This window comes from Ornithodoros turicata, chromosome 2 (genome assembly GCF_037126465.1).
Source record: "Ornithodoros turicata isolate Travis chromosome 2, ASM3712646v1, whole genome shotgun sequence".
Classification (NCBI taxonomy): Eukaryota; Metazoa; Arthropoda; class Arachnida; order Ixodida; family Argasidae; genus Ornithodoros; species Ornithodoros turicata.
In genome coordinates, this window is record NC_088202.1 from 43,186,459 (window position 1) to 43,209,701 (window position 23,243).

Here is a 23,243-nt window from a genome sequence, read left to right on the forward strand (position 1 = left end):
ATGTTGTAAGCCAAATGTTGGCAGGTCCCTGTGAATCGGCCCAGAGCGCACGACCCATCTCTGAGCAGCACGCCGCCAGGACAGGTATGCATGCAGCTCGATAATAAGACGTCCCGCGAAATCTACTTACTTAGTTCCGTGCCCTTAACGTCATTCGCGCGTCCCAGTTATATGCTCGGCTTCATTCCATAGCGTGTATCATCCATGGTTTCCTTGTATGTTTATAGCCGCGCTCTTACACAGGAGCGCAACCGTTTGCTTGAAACCTGCACAGGTGATTTTGGTGAACATGCAACCTTCCCGTACAAGCAATGACGTCCTTGAAGAATGTGCTCTTCTTGGTGTTTGAGCATGCTTATTATTTGACCACTAGAATCTTGGTTTCTGTTACCAGCACGAGCATGACCCATACTTTTCAGGTGGGCTGTGCCATTAAGAACAGCAAACCTATATATCTGACATGGCTGACAGCTCTTAACCAAGAGAGTGCCAAATGCTGCCGCTTTGCTCCCTTTTGATTTACACGTAATGCGAGTGATCCTGTATTTACTTGGCGGCTTATATTCCTATATTATTCCGTCCGAAGACATAACTGGTATCTTCCGTCTCTCGCATCTGACGTTGTCAACATGTGCTGAGCTACATGATTTGCTCTTTGCCATGCGCAAGATCCTGCAGTGTTCAGCTCGGCCATGGGTCTTCTACACAGACTTGAAAGCTGCTATCCAATGCCCCAAAACAATGGGCATTCGAGGTCCTCTCATGTCCATTGTTGCTGAAGTGCTTGAAACTTACAAGGAGCTGCTGGACCTGGGCCACTGCACAGTATTACAGTGGGTACCTGGTCATGTCGGCGTACCCGGCAATGAAGAGGCCGACCGGGCGGCCCTGCGGGTCATCATATAGCTTCAGCCCACTCTATCATCTTGCCCAAAGGTGATCGTCAGGCTCTCGTCCTCTTAGTACTATCTCTGACTGAGACAGACAAGACAGAATCACAGTGGCTGCATGACGTTACACCTTACTCTCTGCTCCACGCAGTGGATACTTCTCTTTCACTGTCGCTTCCTCATCGCCTTCCGCGACACTACGCATCCCTTCTTCACCGCATGCGGCTGAATGTTGCATTTACACCAGTTATGAGGCAGCGTCTTGGCCGTGCGCCCTCGGACCTTTGTGCAGCACGCAATGTGCGTGCAGACCTGCACCACCTACTTATGGACTGCCCGGACTACCAGCGGGAGCGTGAGATCTTGCAGCACGAACTGCATGCGATCGATCATCGCCCATTTACCATAGGCAAGGTGCTGGGCCCATGGTCCAGTCCCGCTCATACACGCCAAGGTTTGCGTCACTTTGGGACTTCCTGTCATCAATAGGCCTCTCCACCCTGCTTTGATTACCGGGCCCTTATCATCTCCATCATCATCTCATCATCATCATCATCACGTACAAGTGGCACTGGGGCAGCGCCCAGCCTGCTGGCCGGCATCAGCCCCATCTCATCATCGTATCTCTATGTGTGTGTGTGTGTGTTGGCGGCATGTTGCACGTACAGTATGGTATAGGACTGCGGATAATTTCGACCACGGATACATTAAGGTGTGCCGGAAATCTCTGACACACAGTGCTGGAAGCAATGTTTACCTCCTTCGCATTTTCTCGAAGCCTCTTGAGCGCAGTAAGCCAGCACGCTGCCGACTGAGCTACTGAGGCTGGCTTTGCACCGTTGCACTGGCTCGTCAATGGTTTCCAATGTTCTGTGTCATCAATCTCTTACCCCAGCTCGTGTGCGCTCTTGTACGCAGTGTGTTAGCGTGCCAATCTTTTAATGCGAATTCTCAACGTCGTAACTGCACTCTTAAAACAGAACTGGTGGTTGTTGCTGGTAGTTGGATGTCGTAAGCCAGCACACTTCATGCCATATACGGGACTGGTTCCTGAGACACGCAACAGGGAATGTTCTCAAGGCAGTCCTGCAGCATCCTGCCTGCAGGAGAAAAAAACTTCCAGCCTTCGCTGTTTAAGAGAAAGTCTCGACGATGAAGCAGAACTATTGTGCTAATCACAAGGCCTGCCTGGGAAGGTTTCCACTATGGCATGCTGCAAACGTGAATTCCTTTAATCGTTTCAGTAGTTAAGCGTTGCGTTTCATGGTACTTTGCCACATCTTGAAGGCTCAGTGCAAGTTACGGAAGTAACACTCAGAACGAGCTTCGATTTTGAACTGTTAAACTTCTGCATTAACACTTTTGTAACGTTTCATTTTTCCTCACTGTAATAACGAAATGAGGACATTTCATTTTTGCTAGAGGTGGGCGTGTGAGAGCAAAACTCTTCAATTCGGCCTCACCGTCATTGTCATGAGCCAGCAGTGGCGCCGCTACATGATTATATGCGGTATACCACTTGTGACACAAGCACCATATAGGTACCACGCCGCAAGTCTCAGTTCCAAATTTTTTGGCACTTATCAAATGCTGAATTGCTATGAAAAACTGAACGGCGATCCCCACATTCATCCTGGTAAGATTACTTCCGCTAGCATTCATATACTTGAGAAAGCTTCAACTTTAGGTTCCCTTCCGGTGTAGTATTGTGTCACAGCCCGAGCATGCTTCCGCTTCGCTTTGTTTGAAGGCAAATCTTGCTGGCGCACAGTTGCACCACTAGGTGTAAAAACACCAAAGTTCAGAAGCTCGTGGATAGTATGATGACTCTGAATGATGCCATACCAGAGGCTGTCTCAATGAAAGATACTCAGAAACTCGCAGCCTAGTCCGCTTCGGGAAGTGGGCGTTCCGGAAGGGGTCTGACCCTGCATTTAAATTTAGTGAACCCTGGTCATCGTCGACTCATCTACTCATCAACTTTCACCCTATCTTCTCAGCTCGTCTCACCTGTGGTCTTGACGTTGTCCACATGAATGAGGTGATAACGGCAAGTCGTCCACCACTCTATGTCCAGCTTCCCAACACGATTTGAGAAAACCATGTTTTCTTCTGCTCACTGGTGATGTGGAAAGGGGAACTTGTTTCAGGTAGGAATGATCACACTGCGTAATAATAAGAAAATGCTTAGAACGTATGGTCGACAACTCTGTGATGCCCTTCAGGTGTCAGAGCACCTGTATCAGGCTCTGTGCTTTTACACCTACCGCAAGAGAGGCGGGAAAGAAAGAGAACTTTTATCAAATACACGTGACTCACTCGCTTCCTCCTCCCGTTCTATCCGTGGTCTGTTTGAGCATCCCGCCAACCCCGCAGGAGCAAAAGTGTTAGCGGACGTCTCGCAAGAGGGCGCAACGCTCCCACATATGCAGTTTTCACGCTGTCACCGAGTGCGACGGGTTCATTGTGATTACGCAGTAACCACCTATTGCGTTCTAACTCGCGAGGCAAAAAACAACAAACACAACGCGAACTGTTTACAGCTGCTGCGGCGGGTGCTCTCCCTGTTTCACAGCTTTTCGTATCGAGTCGCTCAAGCGCGGGCCAGGGGCGGGATACACAACAGGACGTATGACGCTGTATCGTGTTTCGTACATTCGATAAGGGAGTTCCTGAGAGAATCGCGCTCTGTTCAGCTGAGTATGTTGTCAGGATGACGCCTTTGTCACTGTTAATGAAACGGCTGGGGTATCTCTTCTACGCCGTCAGCCCAGAAGACACTAGCTTTGCTACACATCGTGATGTTCCAGACTATGTGGGTGAGGTCAGTGGATTGTCAATTAACGACTCTAGAAAACTACAGCAGCATATGCTGCTGCTTTCAAGGTCTGCATTTGTTTCGATTGTTTGTAGTTTTCTCGTTTTCACGTTGACGGTTAAACAAAATCATGAACTTGCAGAGCATGCAAGATCTGCTGAGCGAACATGTGTGATACGCGTTTTACAAAAGTGATTTGTCCGAACCTACCCTTCCCCCTACACCCCATCAGGTGCTTTTGACCCCCCTCTCCGTTGTGAGGGAGTGCAGGAAGGGGGTAGGGAAGCCGTTGTTGCTTGAGGTCTTAGGACACATGGAAGCAATATCGTCAACGTAATGACCTGTATGTACTGTAATGACCCACCCTTGCGGTTCTGGACGAACCACTAGGTCAGGAGCGGATCCAGACCCTTGGTTTGGAGGGGGGAGTGATTTCTTTGTCGGAGCGCGTAGTGATTGAGGGGAGAGAGGGAAATCCCATGTAAACACTGACGCTTGGGGGGGAGGCGATCGCGCAACCCCCCCCCCCCCGAATCCGCCACTGCTCTGGGTGTAATGCATCTCTACATGTTACTCGACAGTAAAGAGCCACCAAGCATCAACGTCTTGGCGTTGTTGAGCACACACATAACATACAGGGTGTCCCAGAAAACGTGTCATTAAATTATAATAAAAAAACTACACCACCTAGAGTCATGCGGTCAATGGCATTTGTTCTTACTGGGTTTTTGCCACCTCCTCATGTGACTGTCGTGTAACGTAAGTTTAATTACGTATTTTTAAGTCGGAAATTTGCCTCGAAAAGGTCACTTTTTTACCCCACCAATGTGAAGAGCGTGTCTAATTTAGTCAAATTAATGATAATTGACAGGGATATTCAGGAGCTATCCCATCGGAAAAAATAGCCGAACATCATGTTCTACGGAGGTCGCACAGGATAGCGCACGATGAATTTTTCAGCGCAATCTTTGTCAGTCCGACGAAAGGAGGTTGGAAACCCAGCCCTCCCCGACATCGCAGAAAAAGATAAAACATGCACGGCTTATCACGTCCGACTTTCGCTGGGATAATGCTTTCCCTCTCCCAATTTTAGGAACTGTTACCTTTTCTACTATCACTGTGGGCTGGCTTCGAAACCTCCTTTCGTCGCACTGAGAGCGATTGCGCTCAAAAAGTCATCGCACGCTATGGTCCGGTGCTCCGAAAAGCATGATATTCGGCTATTTTTCTCGATGGGATAGCTCGTGAATATTACTGTGAATCATCATGAATTTGAGTGAAGTCGGCACGCTCTTCATATTGGTGGGATAAAAAAGTGACCTTTACTTGGCAAATTTCCGAGTTCAGTTCGCAAATATTTACATAAATAAACTTGGGGTACATGGCATTCACATTAGGAGGTGGCAAAAACCTAATAAGAACAAATGCTGTTGACCGCATGATTCTAGGTGGCATAGTTTTTTTATGATAATTCAATGACACGTTTTTTGGGACACCCTGTATATCCAACTCGTGGTTTATCCAGAATTGCAAACACGAAAAAAAAAAAAAAAAGAAAAAAACAGTTACGTTGTAACAACTGTATGCATCATCGCTGACGTGTGTCTAAAACTGAAACAAGACTGTCCTCACCCCTGGCTTCCAGAAACGTAGGTTTTCGGAGCCAAGACAATGTACCAGCTCGTAGTTGCGGGCGCAAAATATCCGCAAGAATGCCAAACATTCTGTCCTACCCCCCCCCCCTCCCTACCCCCCCACGTGGAAAAAAAATTCTGACGGCGCCCATGTGTGGAATAAAGCCAAGGAGCCACAGAGGTGACAGAAGAGATGTCCGTTTAATGCAACAAACTGAAGTGGAATGAAAACCCTCGCTCAAGCGCGACCACGAAGATGATGCGTAGTGACGTCATTGTGTCATCTTCCTCAACACCATGTTTGGGGGTGTACGGGGTGTGTGGATGAATCACTGCATGTATCTCTTTCAACCCATGAGCTAAACGAAATGTGGAAAGGCGTATGATTCAGCTTTTTTTTTTTTTAATTTCGTGGTTCCGCCGCGAAGCAACTGTGCGGTGTACAGACGTGAACCGAGCAGCAGGAAGGTGTGGGGGGACGGGGGGAGGGGGATAGTTCATTCCTCTGGAAAGTCTGCCAGGGAAAACCTGAGATAGCACAACTGGTGCGATGATTCGTGCCCGCGTCACCTCCGAGTCTCGGTGTGGAACGTGATCATCCTGTTCAGAATATTTTATTAACATAATTATCTAATTACACAAGTAACTGCCCAGACGCCACTTTGCTTTTAACTAACACAGTAACAACGTAGATCATCCTAACCGCCATGCCACGGGAGCGTTAATGAACAGTGTTAGGGCACGCAGACAAACACTACAGAAGCGATATGACAATGGTCATATGATTGAGGCCACCTCCTCATGCATTGCGAAATAAAAATTAGCCGATGAGGCGCAAAATGAATAGGGTGACGTAGAAGTTTCACGATAACGCTTCCGGAAAAATGATAAGCCAATCGCCTGATTCCTTTGTAGCGGCTGACGTCACGTTGCTGATATCTAATTGAGTGACAGTGATACGGAATCGGAAAGCGCTTACGATTCTCTAAAACTCTCGCTTCTGTTTGTCGCTTCTAAAACTCTCTTTCTTCGTGAGCACTACAGTGAGCGCATGCGATCTCGTCGTTCCAGTGAGCTGCGTAGCTTGATGCAGATAGATGTTGTCTCATATTTCGGAATGGGTCATGGAGAGCGGGACTGAAAAGTGGGAAAAGTGATTCAAGTACGTCCGCGAGCGGTACGGAAGTTTAGTTGTCTGGCCTGCTGATGGCAGGACTGGGTAGTTTTTTTTTTTTGTTACTGTTTTTAACCAGCGATATCAAAAGCGATAAAACATAGCACAAACTTTCCATTGTTATGCAGTGCCTGCGTTGGTATAGCCTTCGACGCAAACACACCATCATATTGTGCATACTTCGCTATGCTCTAATATATTTCGCGGAACATCCTCTAACACACCTCACATACGCAAACTGCGTTCGAATGAAACCTGCTTTCAACAGGTGTGTGTTTGCAGGAATTGTAAAAAGAAACCAGAACTGGAAAAACAAGGAAGGGTAAGCGATACGGAGGCCTGTTTGTGTGCGTGAAAGAATGCCAACGATAGGCCTCCACATACTCACTCAATGAAAAAGGCATTTTTATTTATTTACTGATCAACTTATCCTTGAGTTTGAGGCACCACAAGAAGATAGACAAACAGAGACAGGACAGCACAGATGTCCTGTCCACTTCGTAATGTTTGTCTGTCTTCTTCGAACGTGCTTGCAATAGCCGGCCATGGTCTTTCCATTGTGTAACATGTGGTAATTTCCTCATTCATCATCATCGGTGTATTTGTTGTTGTTACATGTGGCAGTGTATAGTGATAGTAATAGTAGTACGTAAACTGAGGACGGGGGTCACATATGTGATAATATCCCATCACCATGGAGACCAACCTGGCAGTAAGAACACCTACTGTGTGACTCAGTACTACTATAACAAAATCATACCTTCAAAATCCAGAGTATAAGTGTCGAATCCTTAACCTCGGTTTGCAGTAAACAACACCCTCATGGTATTCATGAGAGGGTCGCATATTGGCCTCAGTCAAAGCTGAAGGGCCATCCTCTTCAGTGTCCATTTGCCGAGGTATATATTCCCAGTTACGGTACGCGTGTGCGGGGGGGGGGATATATTTATTCGACCAAAGGGGGGAAAAGGGGGGAAAGGTAAGCCAAACGGGCTCACGCGTGGTCTCATTTGCAGCCCTTTTGTATAGCGCAAGGCGGTACTAGCGAAAAAGGAAAAAGCTGTCGGCATGCTATGACAGTATCGGTATCGGTAGCGTTACAGGATCGCGCCACCATACATTTTTAACCAAGATACTTGTCCCTTACCATTTAAAAAAACCGTACTGCTTCGTTGCCAGCGATTACGGTAACGCCGTTACTTGTAACGTTGAGTGGAGATGGAGAGACCTGCCGACTCAAGGAAGTGATACCTTTGTCAGAAATATTTCGGAAGTTTCAACGCGGTTCTCTATCTCGCCCGCGTTCCCTGATTCAAATACCATCGTCCAAAACTAAATTGTCAGACGTATTACGCATTAGTTAAAGGGTCTGTAAAATAAATGCTAAACCATACAAAAATATGTTTTTCTGAAAGCTTATTGTAACGTGGACACATACAAAGAAGTTCTGCTGCACATTGAGCATTTTTTTAGCAACGAATTTTAAATTTGCGAACTCCAAGATGCGGCAACCCTGAGGCGACTCGCGCGCCATCTATTGAGAACTCAGGCAACTACATTAGCCAGTGGCACGACCTACGGCCATCAACGGTCGCCGAATCGTCGAAGATGCACGTATGCACGCCATAATGCACGGTTGGCGAATCCGTAGTGTACATCCATAGGTGTTACACAGTAGTTCAATGTCACGTGGTATATGTCCTCCTACGGAGGCGGCCTCCAACAGTTTCTTGTGGTGCACGTCTGTGGGCGCAGCAATCGGGATATTATCAATCTTTGAAATTCATTAATAAGAAAAGTATTAGGAATAGACGATTTCAGAAATTGCATGGATGACCCGCCAGAGAGCGCCGTGTTGCGAATGCCCCACTGCACCTTGGGATCTAGTTTGAATGAGTCAGACAGAAGAAGAAGAGCGCAAACGGTTTCGGTGTTCCCTCCTTCCTTCGAGGTTATATTATATCTCATATGGCCTGAGTGTGCATAAGGCCCAAGTGACCAAAACGTCCAAATGTTCATAAGACCCGGAAAAAAAGGGCCTTTTGCGCATTTGGGTCACATGAGCAGGACAGGATAAGGTGTCCAGATGGCCCTAACGCCCAGAAGGCCCAAATGGTCATATGGCCCGAAAACCAGAAAGGAAGACTAACAGTGTATTTTTTCGACCGTAGTTTTCAGTGTATAAGCGCCGTTATACATCGAAAGTTCTCTGAAGAAGTCCTGCGCGTCATCTAATGTCATCATATACGTGTCATCATCCTGCGCAGGACTTCTTCAGAGAACTTTTTTTATATATAACGGAGCTTGTACACAGAAAAATGCGGTACTTTTATCAGTGCGAGTTATATGTGAGAAATATTTTTCTGTAGAATCGCTTTTTAGGTGTGACTGCGCAGGAATTCCACACTTTGCCGAGAATCGCTACGGCTTGGTATTTTGCTCGGGACTGAGATTTATTATGTTCATCAAGCAGTGCCCATTTTGGACAATTGCAGTCGGTCACTCAGTGGAATATGCTCCTTCTGCAGCGCGCATCTCACGTGAACACAAAGAATGCGCTTCTTCCGCCTTGTGAAATGTAGTCTCCAAAGAGTTCAGTTAAAGAATCAATTCGAAGGTGTCCGCCTATTTGACAGAGCGCCATTTGGTCGAACGGCCCCGAAAAAATGGCCCCGGAAAATTTCGTGACGGAACAAATGGTATCGTAAAAAATTGCACCGATGGGTTAGAGCGGAAAAAACGGTCCCATGCGTACACTCTTAGAAATGAACTTCACCGCATAGCACGGTCCTAGCCAACCATCATCTCGACTGATATCGTTATCTGCTCGGATTTGTTGAAAACGGGAGGCGTACGCCTTTTTTGTGACAATTATGAACAGCATAAGTGTCACAGAAAAGGCGTACACCCCCTGTTTTCAACAAATCAGGGCAGACAACGATATCATTCGAGATTATGGTTGGCTAAGCGCGTGCTATGCGGTGAAGTTCATTTTTAAGAGTGTAGGCGTGGTTTGCGACGTTCAGACCCCTCCCGAAATCGTACCTTTGGTAACGCATCTGGAAGAGAGAAACGAGGAGTAAACCCTTCTCCCAAATTTCCTCCTGAACCCCTCCAGAAATATTTTTTTCTGGCTACGCTACAGCCGTGCCCGGCTTGGATACCTTCGCAGAAAAAGCGCTACATATTGTGCGTCATAGCAGTATTCAAGCGAAAGTTGAAAAGCTTTTAATGCGGCAAACGAATCAGTTGTTCAATAAATATATTAGGCACAGAGCTTACCAATCTGTACCGAGCGAAATATTGAACGCTGTAAGGATTCATATTTATTTGTATTTTACTTTTTGTCACATTTATATCTTATTTGCTTGAAAATTTGTTTCTTCATTTCAGTACTTTTATTAACATTTTTAGTTCAGTTACTTTTTTCTCCTCTGTCGCATTCAGCATTTAATTAATATTGCGCATATGTGCAAACAAAATACAGTATCCATGTCACTCCTAGTCTTCCCTCCTGGTTTTCGGGCCGTATGACCATTTGGGCCATATGAATATTTTGGCCTTCTGGGCATTTCGGCCTTCTGGACACCTTACCCTGCCCTTCTCATTTGACCCAAATGCTCAAAAGGCCCAAATTTTTTTCGGGTGTTATGAACATTTGGGCGTTCTGATCACTTGGGCCTTATGCACACTTGGGCCATACGAGATGATACCTTCCTTCGAGCAGCAGGGAGGCAAGCACGAATGTAAACCATTTCCCATGACGCATTGCGCGATGCGCGTGACTTGGGCGACGGAGGGCCCCCGTGCGGAGCACAAGGGCAACATCTGAAATCGCCTATTGAGACCAGTTCTACACTCTTAAAAATGAACTTCACCGCATAGCACGCTACTAGCCAACCATCAACTCGGACGATATCGTTATCTGCCCTGATTTGTTGAAAACGGGAGGCGTACGCCTTTTTTGTGACAATTATGAACAGCATAAGTGTCACAGAAAAGGCGTACGCCTCACGTTTTAAACAAATCCCGGCAGATAACGATATCATTTAAGATGATGGTTGGTTAACAGCGTGCTATGCGGTGAAGTTCATTTTTAAGAGTGTACCTGGTGGTATGTAAAACATGTTGGTTGTATTTCATTTTACAATCACTTCAAAGTGTAGTTTTCGAGTTGTCATTTTATTTTTACCAGACGACAAGTTACAATAATAAACCGAAAATGCAGACTACCATCATAACGAGTAATTTCTGTTTCTGCTGTCTCTGCTATCTCTTCAGGTAGCCCCATATTTCGCCGTCTTCATTGTGCTCGAGTTCGTTGTGAATGTTTGGACAAAGAAGTTTCACTCCTTCCAAGTTGACGACAGCATCGCATCCATATCCCAAGGTCTTCTACAAGAGATATTTCGGTTCGTATAAACTCTATTTGGCTCCCCTTCCGTCACGGAGGAAGAGAACTCATAAAGATGAGTCGCCTTTTTAATAACTCAGAGGTGCTAAATGAGAGGAACACAACTTTTGCATTAAAGGGGCAGTAAAGTGTAAAAATATTTCTCCTCACTGAATGAACGATGTCATTACCTTGAAAGCAATATAAAAGGAACGGGTTTCGTTCGTTGCGTATTTTCCTTTTTATTCTTTTTCTTTTTTTTTTTGAGAACCGGCTCGATGCATGCGCTCGATCGGTCGGTCGCCGCGTGGTGGAACAGAAAGGGACCCGTCGGAGCCATGCCAGGAAGCACTTTCGAGAAGCGAAGAAAGAAACCGCTACAATTGATGTGGTGCCATCTCTCGTCAAAAATAGCAGATAAAAACAGCCAATCTTCCGCGGCAAGGTAAAAATTATCACATAATTCTATGTTTTTCTCTTCTATTTTTGACGAAACATGCGCCGACGAACTACCATAGTGTATAGCTTCCTCGCGTCGTCTGCTTTTAGAATCATGATTAAAAGCGTTATAACCCCAGTGCCGGGGAACTCCTTTTTGCCTCCCTTTTGCCTGCCCCCTTTGCTGTTTGAGCCCCTTTTTGTCTGCTTTTACACGTTTATTCCGCGTTCAGTGCAGTAGGTGGAACATTGGGGAACCGAACAGTATCGTACCATCGCGGCACAAGTGATATTCCGGTGAACATACACAAGAATTACGGGAAAGAACCATCAACTCCGAACATCGGCCGGCGTGTTATCCACACTACGAAGGTGACAGTGTCGCCCCCTACAGGTCGATCTCGCAGCGGTCTGTTTGCGCGTTTGTATTTTATTTGTCTTAGATTTAATTGCATTATCACTGGTAGGTACCGATGTTTCGTAGAGGATTCGTACTTTCGTAAAGAGAACGTACAACTGCGCGCAGAAACCTTCTCGTACTCATTTCGTTTGGAGTACTGAATAGACGATGTAGCGCATCTTCTCTTGTCCTCGTGGCCGACCTCTGACTAGGCAGTTCGTCGCCGGGCGGCAAGGACTCAGGTGCGACCACAAGAGAAGATTAACTTGCTCATCACCAGGTCAAAACATTGCCTTTGTATTCTTCCTTACTGTGTGTACGGGGTGATTCATTTTAATCGATACAGATATTTAAAAATAGACGCGTTAGTTTCTGCCGCGCGCGACTAATGTATTTGTATTCCCCGGTGAGTGGCCTATGACATGAGTCCAAAATTCACCTTCCGGGTGTAATCCTTAATTAGTTTTCACTAATTTGCCCCACTAATTAAATAAAGTAGACATTATTGTGACATCAAACTTGGTTAATGATCGTCTCAGACAGTGCGAGAAAAAATTCGCGAATTTCTTCATTTTTATCGTTTTCTTTCTTTCTTTCCTTTTTCTTTTTTGTCCTTCTTGTGCAGCGCGCGTTTCTGACTAAGGCTTCATCCGTAAGCTTAATTTTGGGCTCATATTGTAGGCCCCTAGTATGGCAATACAGATACACTAGTCCCAAGCGGAAAAAAGTAGCGCGTCTATGTGGAAGAAGATTCACGTTCTGCGTTTATCCTTTATGTACATATGTATCATTTCATTCTGCAGACAAATGCTCGAGCTCCTTTAAAAAGCGACACCCTGAATACAGGTTATGAAACGACTGCTCCCCCTTCCCGCAAAAAAAAAAAGCAAAAGAGAAAAAAAAAATAGATAGGACCGGCTGATAGAGCGTAACAGGTGTCAAACCGAATCGCTCAGCGAATGTGAAGAAGTGGAGGACAGATGTGCCACCAACTATATTGCGCATAATCAGAGGCAAGCGTGTGTGCGGGTATACCCTGGGTTAGATACCCGCCGCGCGGTTTTGCGATTTGCGGGTAGAAAATAGATGCCGCTGCGGGTTCCGGGTAAAATGCAGGATTGCGTCTGCGGGTAGTGCGAATAAACCCGCACCGCCCATATCCACTAAACTAACGTTTCGCCACCCTTATTAATTTTGGCATTCTTCGCAGTTTTCATCGAAGAAAAATACGTGAAGAAAAGAGTTCTCACATGTTCCATGACCATTGACTTTTCACCGGACCACCTGTAGCTTTCATTAAATAGCTGACAAATTCGACATCGAACATTTGTTTTCGAAAAAAGGATGCGCTCGTGGAAATTCCTCTGGTTGCTTTCAACTCAATTCTCTTCCGGGCAACTCACGCGCTGATCCTCTCACAACGTGGTGGTCGGATTGCATTAGCTGTTACCATGCCAGTCGTTTTCCTACGCAGACTCTAAAAAACAGAACTTGGCCTCATGACACGCTCAGGGCTAACCGTCATTCAGAATGATATCCTTCTCTTTTCTGATTCGTTTTGCAGTTTTGCTGTTTGTCTGTAGAAATTTTTCCTGCTGTAGAAAATTTTGCTGCGGCGTAATTGATTCAGTTACGCCGCAGGTGGCGGGTCAAATGTGGGTGTACCCGCACGGCATCCTCGGGTAGCGCTGGTACACCAGCGCATCACAGGCCGCGGGTTGCGAGTGCGCGTACGAATGTACTTACCCACGCTCACTTCTAGGCATGATCCCCTCAGCTTTGGGAATACAAATTGTGCAAGCTATTAACGTGAAAGCGTAAACCAACTTTTTCACTTTAACGCACCTTTTGTTAAGAAGACGCTACCAGCTGCTATGACCTCGCTACCTAATAGGCTGAGGTATACGCTCTCGAGTATCTCAACAGGGGAAAGGAGCAAAAACGAAACCGAAGCCATCGCAAAGCTTTGGTGGTTTTGATCACTTCACTAAAAACGTAATTCTCTAAACCGGTTTTCGCTGGTTGGTTTGGTTTGGTGTAGGGAAAAATAAAATGGAGAATGGGCGCTCATGAAGAGATAGCTGGATACATCCAGTTCAATTAAATATCCAGTCAAGTAAAGAAAAGCAGAGTTGAGGAGTGAAAATGAAAAGAAAATAGCAGTCGCGTGTCTCATACGTCACGTTTCTGTCACAGTGAAGTCACGTCTTTCGCTAAAACGTAACACGTCCTCATTTTCCCTAAAACGTTATCCTCTAAACCGTGGCTCTGTAAGAAGAAGCCTCCAAAAAAGGTTCGCTAAAACGAGGCTCCCTAAACGGATGGGCTCCGACCACGCAACGAACACCGATCGACCGTATGCGTCGCGCCGCTTCCCGAAAACTCTCTATTTATGTGTGAACGAAACCGCATTTTACGTTTTACGTCTTCTCTCCATCTCAAGATGGGCGGCAACGCGGAACGGCCTGTCAATGGTTTCCTCAAGCGATCTCCCGCGGTGATGACGATGACAGTCGTAACGGCAAGCTGTGATCGTCACCACCACCAACGATGTCAAGGTGACGGCACCTTATATTTTGGTGGTGGTGGTGGTTGCGTGCTATTTGCGAGCGGTCTGCCTGCCTGTGTGGCGGCAGACATTCTACGAAGAGAAATTCCCACTTTAGTGCCCCTTTGCCGAAATGTGGCCCATTCCACACCAAATGATCTAACGGCCCTGCTCAGTCCAAGACCGTTTCTTTCTGGAATGAAATTTTGGCTGCTCTACGGGCACACACAGTGTCATACCACGAATGATTCCTACTCCAATGGCGACCTTGAAATAGCTGTTTAAAAACTTTCGTTCTTCGCGGCTTCCGTAAGAAAACGGACACCCCTCTAAGTGAACAGAACCTTCGGCGACGATCTAAGGTTCATTCCTCAACATTCTCTCTCATCACTCATTCCCTCTCATTCCTCTACATTCCTGAACAAAAACAAAGATCTTTGGGCATTCTGCCAAACGCGTTTAAAATGCAGGAGCTTAAAAGCCCATCATTGGAGCTATATTTTTGGTGGAATTGTTTATTGGAGGCCTTTTAATATGTTGTTCAATCCCCTAATTTTTTTGCTTTATTGCGGTGGTCGTTACACAGCTTCATGCTTGCTGGCCACTTCTTGAACCCCACGCATTTCCTGTGGCTGTGGAGCCCGGTGCTGTCGCTTGGCTTCCGCCGCTTCCGCACGACCCGCAGCCCCCAGACGAGGACGTCGTTTACGATGCGCTTTTGCGCGCTGTCGTTTCTGATCTACCGATCTTCTGGCGTCCGCATTCCTTTCGGTGCCGTTGTAACTTCTCTCACCACAACTGTTACGGACGGACGTCTACGGGTGTTGACGTTGGTGGGCCTGATAAAGCCATCGCATTAAAAACGGCAAACCTTAACATTCTAGAGTCTCCATTGGGCTCCCTTTGAATCAGATGTTGATTTTTGCGAGGGGCGGGTACTTCGAATGGCGCCCAGCGCTCGTGCACCATGCATTAAAACAGGAATAATTTGTTGTATGACACTACTCGCGTCTAAAAAAATTCAGGATTATTTTGTGTGTGTGTGTGTGTGTATGACTGGTAATGGGAATTGTGATGAGCGACAGGAGTTGCGGGTCGTTCGCGTGGAATCGTCTAAAGTGTATACCTGTTAAACTAAAGTGCTACTTCTCAGATCTACTAACCTGATCGCCTCGTTTTATTTCAGAATATTTTTCGAAAGTGCACAAATCGTCAGCTATCTCTACATTTACGAAAACTTTAGGATCTATGCTCTTCCTTGGAACTCAAACTGGACATGGTTGTTTGCATTCCTCGCCATCGATTTTGGCTACTATTGGGCACACAGATTCAGCCATGGTGAGAGCCTTCCTCCGCCTGTATTCCCAGGTTTGCCCAGCCTTTATTCGCACTTTTTTATCTATCTTGTTGTTTTGCAGAGGTTAACATCTTGTGGGCCGCTCATCAAGTCCATCACAGTTCAGAGTTCTACAATCTCACTACGGCCCTGAGGCAATCTGTTGCTCAGGATTACTTCGTCCCGGTTAGTGTATCTCAATATGCGTCAAACATGCCGGCAGCCCAGCAATCGAATAAACGATTTCAGAATATCCCAATGGTCCTTGCGTTCACGTTGCATCCTGGGAGATTAGTGGACTTCACGTTTCGTTTTCGCTGACCTTGACTCCTGACATTCGGCTTCGCTGATATTCGGCCGAGAGAGAAGAAACCGAAACACCTTCTCCTCTTTTGTTATCAGCGAGTCCCCACAGTTCAAAGGGGCGCTAAGCTCTCTGGGATTTTCTGAAGTCGTCTATTCGGCATGTTCGTGAATGTTATAACGGAGACAACATAGGCAAACGCGGGATTCGCGAGTGACACTATGGGCGAGAAAAATTGCATTTGTCTTGTTTCGCATTATAAATTCACCTCGTGAAAGTCGTATAGTTCGTAAAATTTAATTCCATCAGTGAATATTACACTATATTCCACGAATTTTCGAAAGAACCCGGGAAATTTCATAGTTTCGGATTCTCCAAAAGTATGTGACGTCACCGGGAGCTCTGGCGCCATGTCTCCTAGCAACCGTCACTCACTGCCCCACGTTGGAAGACTGCCAGTAGAGCTTGGGTGAGGAGACGCAAATCGGTCTTTGGGGACTGGAATCGATCGGCTGTGTGTCTTATCTGTAGATATGGGGTGGTGAAGTTGCGTACCCTACCCCTTTGCATGCTAAGGGAAGTGCCTCAGGACGAGAGCCTCCGATATTTCGAACAGAGACTGTTCTTCTTCTGGGACAAAACAAAACAAAAAGAGAGAGGACGGGATCACGGGGAAAAGGAGCACGCCAAGGGTCACAAGGGAACACACAAGTAACAGCGCGGACCATGACGTAAGACTAAAGCCTTTGGAGCAAACCGATGGTCGCCAAGAACTTCACAAGTAATCCAATTTCTGACTGTATTGCAAAGGGTTATCACGATAGCCTAGATTTGCAGCCAGGATGAAATAGCTTTAGGAAGCGTGATAGATCACTCGGAATTCTTTTCTCGGTGCCCTCAGTCTCTACAAAGGGGCCAATAGCGCTCTCGGCAGGTGATCAAAGACCAAAGAAAAGGCATCCGAACGAAACCACAGCAACATCGTTCGCAGTAAGCTGAGAAGGATTGTGGATTCCCACGTTTACTGTTACATACTGCATGAAATGCTTGCGTAGAAGAGGGCTGTCGGTTTCTCCGGTAGAGTCTTAATTCGGCATGTTGAGTGCGATCCCAGTTGCGCGACTACAATAACGTGGTACTGCCTGATAATCTTTGTACACACGACGTTATCGGAGACACGCTATTCAGTTTACCACCTGATTAATGTACAGGCACAAAAGTACAACAGAGCATCCGCCTTTGTGCCTTGTGCGCTTTTGAAGTTACGGGATGAGCGATCTCAAGCGTGACGCGGACGTCATGTTTCAAGTAAACTAATACCCCCGTCACACGGCAAATTGAACGACATTCTGAGCGAATGATGTTCGCACCAAATGTTATTCGTTTATATTTCATCGAGCTACACGAAGAAAAAGAATGTCATTCGCAAATGATATCACTGTCGACGATTAAGATAACAAGGACGAACTTAGAACAGGCACATTCGTTATATACAGGGTGTTTCAAAAAACGTGTCATTCGGACTTTATAAAAAAACGGGGCGACGGAAAAATTCAGGGTAAACGGCATTTGTGTGGCAACTGAATTTGCCACCTTGCAAAAATATTTTCATTTAATTTTAATTAAAAGAAATTGAATTTCTTTAATTGAACTTCAAAATTTCCCAAGTCAACCTAACGTTTTTTATTACAGAATTTGAGAGCCCGGAGCGAACTTAGTCAGATCTACCAAGAAATCTGCTCGATATTGCAAATGGAACTGCCCAAAATAAGTCCCGAAATTGAGGCTTCAAAGTTTCGGGTATTCAACGGCGCACCAAATCAGTCGCAAAGATGCGCAGAGAGCAGCACATGCTCCTGCCCCCATGGAAGATGGAAGGTCGAAAAAAAAAGAGGGCGGGAAAAAAGAGGCGGAATCATTTTTGTTTGCCGCTTATCAACGTATGGTGGAATGTCAACCGCCTTGTTATCGGCACGTCTTGTGCTGCACGCCGGATCGGCGATAAATTGTTCTAGCTTCGTGGGGGCAGGAACATGTCCTGCTCTTCGCGCGTCTTTGCGACTGAATTTGTGCGCCGTTGAATACCCGAAACTCTGAAGCCTCAATTTCGGGACTTTTTTGCGGCAGTTCCATTTGCAATATCGAGCGAATTTCTTGGTGGATCTGACTAAGTTCGCTACGGGCTCTCTAATTCTGTAAAAAAAAAAAAAAAAAACACACGTTAGGTTGACCTGGGAAATTTTGGAGTTCAATTAAAGAAATTCAATTTCTTTTAATTAAAATCAAATTAAAATATTTTTGCAAGGTGGCAAATTCAGTTGCCACACAAATGCCGTTTACTCCGTATTTTTCCGTCGCACTGTTTTTTTATAAAGTCCGAATTACACGTTTTTTGAAACACCCTGTATTTAGTTCTTTTTCTCAAAACCAGCAACATATTAGATTATTTCACAAAATTGTTGCGTTTCGGCGCTCAGTTGGCTAAGTATCACAAGCCAAGACAAGCAGGAACCAGACGAGGGAAACCAGTGCAGTTGTCTGACAAAGTGCCACTACGGACTAAATCTCGTGTCTTCAGAATCCTACCAAAGTTATGTTACTGAAATCTTCTTGTCTCACTTTACATTCCTGCAAAATATATTGGCTCTATGTGATGCAAAAGCTAGAGAAAATAAATTTTTATTTTTGAGAACTGTGACGTAATGTTAAGCTTCGACGGAGCGCCCGGCTTTCATCTGGCAACGTTGCTGCCCTTGGCGTCTTCCGGGGGCTCACATTTGTACTCCGTAAGCGGAGCCCCACGTGACATATCCTCCGACCTTCGAGAAAACACAAAGGACGGAGAAGACATCTCTCCCATTTTCCCCTCTTTCGATCAGCGTCACGTGACTTCTTCACCACGTGATCCTCCGCGGACGCCAGCGTCGTTGCTAGGAGAAGAGTGCCCTCCCCAGAGCATGACATCATTGCAATTTGTGGGCTTATGATTACGTCACTCGCTTCTCGCGTCATCGAAACTTGTGGAGGCTCAGCAGATCTTCAAAAATTGACAGAAATGCACAGCGTTCGCAAACAGGATTGAAATTTCGCGTATAGAATCCTTGCGGCACCTTCTTTTCATGGACTAAATAAAATAAACACTGTTTTCCGAGTCCGGAGTGGCACTTTAAGCCTTTCTTCCTCCATGACAAAAGTTATTAAATTCGCGACAAAGTATTGAAATGCATCTTTTCGTTTGTGTTTAATTCCTCCTAACGGTTTATTTGTTGTTTTTGCCACCTCTCTACCGACGAGAGTACGCGAGAGTGTACGAGAGGGAAAAGCGAATGAGTTCCCCGAACTCATTCACTGGGCAGTTGTCATTCGCATGTAATGCCATTTGTTTTCCCCGTGTGACACGGAACGAATGTCATTCTGTACGACTATCATTCGCTGGGAATGACATTCAACTTGCCGTGTGCCATGTCACGTCGAGACTGTGAGGTACCCGGGTTCGAATCCCGGTGCCGGCTGTGCTGTCTGGTGTTTTTCCGGGGTTTTCCTCAGACGCTTTCAGACATATGTCGGCACAGTTCTTTTAGAAGTCGGCCCAACATTCCCCACATTCCGCACATTCCCCAGGGCGTCAGTCGTGACGTTGCCCACCTATGTAAGGCCGACAACGGCGAGCCCTTTCACCACCACCACCACCACCAGGCGTATAACACGCTCTTCGTGTTCTTACGATTTGAAGTTATGCTTCTGAAGAGACTACGTCGATGCCGTCGTATACATTGAGCAAAATTTGCATCATAAGTAATGTTTTTTCTTTTTATTCATTTTTTACGTGAATCCACAAGCCGAAGCACACAATGAAGTCGGAGCGTAGTGCGCAGTATCAGTAAGGAATAGTGCGCCCTTTTCTCTCTCTCTCTCTCTCTTTTATTTGTTCACAGAATTGTAATAACCGTAGGGTACCAGAACCTTGTCGTAAAATTCGTTGAGCAACTGGACGATATTAAATTGATTGGGAATACTTTGACGTATACGATACCTATACGCGTATGAATACTTTCGAAACAACGGCGCTATTTGCCATATACGTCGAGTTCCCGTTTATCCATATTGTCGTAGAGAACTTTGTCGAGTGCGGTCGAATACGAATATCACAAAGACCTGTGCGCAAGCGCACCAACACCGCCGCTTGGTTTCTATTTGTTGCTCCTCACACGTCAAACGTCGGCAAACCGTGTGATTTGTGTCAACCCGCGGGAACTCGCAATTATCAGTCAACGACGAACTCCGATAAATATCTTTAGAATTATCTGTATTCGAAATTCGGAGGATGGGAAAGCGAGCGCGAAAATGACGAGAACAAGTACAATGAACTGTCCTTCACGTTTCGTTTTCGTTGTCCTTGACTCTTCGTGGAAAATCGGAGGGGAGAGAAGGAACCGAAGCAGCCTGGAAACCTTCTCCTCCTTCGTTATCCAGCAAGTTCCCATAGTTCAAAGGAGGGCTAAGCTCACTGGGATTTTCTGAAGTCGTCTATACTCTGTGCAAGTTGAGCTTCTGCTCAGGAGAAGGGAAAATGGGCAGAGAAATCACGTGGGCAGCGTTCCTCCACTCACCGGTCGGCGCAGAGTAACCAACGTGCTCGATGTTGTGGTTGCGGTTATTTCGTTGCTTTCTTTCCACGTGAACCGGCCCACGTGGGCTTTCCGCGTCCAGTTTGTTGTGCGGGGGGCGGCCAATCATGTGCCGCGTTAGGTTACGTGAGAGGGTGAGGGAAAGGGGAAACTAAGGAGCTGCGTGGAAACGCGACCTACTTGCAGAGCGTATTATGCCCTTCTTGATACCTGTTCAAAGGAGTCTCCCCACCCTGTGCTATATCTTCCGTGGTAAGTCCTAATTTGCTTGAGCAAGGGGCAGGTAAGAACTTTTAGGTCTGTAAAGAAAAAAAAATGTTAAGCTTCAAATAAACGAAGAACAACGAGGCATTACAAACATTTTTTTTTTTTGCGGGGGGGGGTTAATTCATTACAAGTAACTCGTTACTGTAACTAAGCAACTTTTTTTCGGTAACTTTTAACTTAACTCTCTGATTTTGAGCTCCTGTAACTTCTTGAGGAATCGTACCTTTTTTCGGTAAATTTGCTCAAGTAACTTGGAGAAAGTCCGAAATTCATTTTGTTCGATTCTGGTATATAAATATCGGAAGTTGCGTCCTCCCTCTCTAATGAGACGACAGTACGTGCGCGCCGGGGCGTCAGTCTCCTCTCCCTTGTTGTTGCGTGCTGAACGTTACAAATTCCGTTTTGGCCGTATTTTAGGATACTCAGGTGACGTTCATCTTAACGACGAGCAGTGTATTTATAATGACAGAGGGCACTGTGTAGCAAGATTAAAACTTGCTGGGGCTCTACGAAATGGGGCTAGAGGACAACTCAGGGAACCTAAACATCAATTCTTGCTTTGTATGCCGTTGAAGGACCTTATTACGAGATCAAACAACAACAACAACTTTATTTTTAGGATGATGAATAGGGAGTTTAATCACCAGAGGAGATTGTGACTTTGCGAATCATCGAATGTATCCCTCAATGAAGGCACGCTTGTTTCGTCATATCAGATATTATAGTTTTCGTATATCAACACTCTTACAAAATGTCTTACACCACCCATTGTATGACCAAGATCTGAATTAATTATAGCAAGATCAAGAACTAAAAAGCGTATGATAGGTAACAAGTAACTTTTCCAAAGTACTTTAGGAACTTCAAGGTCATTTTCGACCTGTAACTTAGTTACATTTTTTTGCACAGTAACTTAACTGGTAACGAGTTCCTTCTGTGAGTAACTTCCTTATCTGTGAATAAAACACATATGAAACATTTAGTTACGAACTTCCGTGCAGAGCCGCCTGCAATTTATCCCTCATCAGCTTCTTAGCAGCAACAGGGCTCCTGCGTGAACTCTGGACATTCATCATCATTCACCATCTTCTCGCCCTCAAGCAATGGGATAGGGTGCCGCCTCAGCGGCGAAACATCCCAGTACATCATCATCATTACTTATTTGTTGTTGTTGTTGCACTTTATCATGTGAAAAACTACCGTTATAACATCAAGCACGTTCAGAGTTTCACCAAACATGTCACAAAATTCTATTAAAACACCCGCTTGTGTTAAAACTATAGGGCCAACGGATTTTGTTTTCTTCCGCGCACTTGCACCGTGATTTTCGAGCAGTTCGATCAATTTTCAGTCGCGAGAAATGGAATTTTCTGAATTGAACTCCGAAATTTGCCAAGTCAACGTAACGTTTTTCCTTTGTTTTTTGACAGAAGCAACAAAACAGAAAAATAAATGTAAAGACGAGAGAGAGATGAACCAAGGTGATGGCTTAAATATTTAATTGCTCTTGTTTCGCCGACTGGGCTGTTATTACGCAAAGAAAAATGACAATGAAAAGAACGCCTTCATTTCGTGTACGGGCGGTACTTAGGGATCTCTCTACGGACGTACGGTTCTTGGTCATATTGGTCACCTTGGTACACCTTGGTACGGGGCATAGATTCGAGGTATATACTCCAACAGTACAATAGTCCGAATGTTGTGTAATGATCTTGAGCGCCCCCTTCTCCACGCGTGCATGGAATTTTAAGTTGTGCTATTTTCGTGTTGATGTTTGCTAGAACACGGTTGTTCAGCACGCAGTTTATACTGTTAGCCATCGAAGTGCATACAATGTCTATAGTTAGGGAGAGTATCCAGAGTATAAAGGGAGTTGCAGCCCTTGGTGCTGATTCTGCAATGTCACTTCCAACAGGTGTTTTACCTTCCTTTGGCGTTCATCATGCCCCCGAGTGTATATGTGGTGCATCGACAGTTCAACCTGCTGTTCCAGTTTTGGATTCACACTGAAGTTATTCATAAAATGGGACCCTTAGAGTACATCATCAACACCCCAAGCCATCACCGCGTTCATCATGGTACGACGTCTGCAAGGGCAGTAGAACAGGGTACAATTCAGTTTCTCCTCTCTTTCAGGTCGGAACAGGTACTGCATCGACAAGAACTACGCAGGCACATTGATAATTTGGGACCGTATATTCGGTACGTTTGAAGCAGAATGCGCGGAAGTTGTCTATGGCCTGACGACTCCCATCAACACAGTCAGCCCGTGGGCTATACAGGCAAGATGTGTCCCCAATGTTGCCAGATGGCGGCAGTGTCCTGTTAGTTCGTAATACGAGCACAGCTAAAAAGTACTAAGCATAGATAGGGACATGTTGCATGCAATCTGGTTTGTACTATATGGCAGGGC

The 23,243-nt window shown here is 45.7% G+C and overlaps 1 protein-coding gene across 2 annotated transcripts in view; it reads left to right on the forward strand.

Moving 5' to 3' along the window:
• Positions 1–3,403: 3,403 nt before the first annotated feature.
• Positions 3,404–23,243, forward strand: part of LOC135385334 (alkylglycerol monooxygenase-like) — a 31,567-nt gene continuing 11,727 nt past the window's right edge. Inside the window, exons 1-6 of one of the 2 annotated variants that reach the window (XM_064614601.1) lie at positions 3,404–3,714; positions 10,798–10,928; positions 15,482–15,633; positions 15,714–15,817; positions 22,746–22,908; positions 22,967–23,112. In XM_064614601.1, coding sequence (XP_064470671.1) covers positions 3,604–3,714; positions 10,798–10,928; positions 15,482–15,633; positions 15,714–15,817; positions 22,746–22,908; positions 22,967–23,112 — 807 coding nt within the window. In that variant the 5' untranslated portion in view covers positions 3,404–3,603. Of the gene's footprint in view, positions 3,715–10,797; positions 10,929–14,235; positions 14,306–15,481; positions 15,634–15,713; positions 15,818–22,745; positions 22,909–22,966; positions 23,113–23,243 lie in introns of those variants that run through there. The other variant, XM_064614602.1, reaches the window with a different exon arrangement.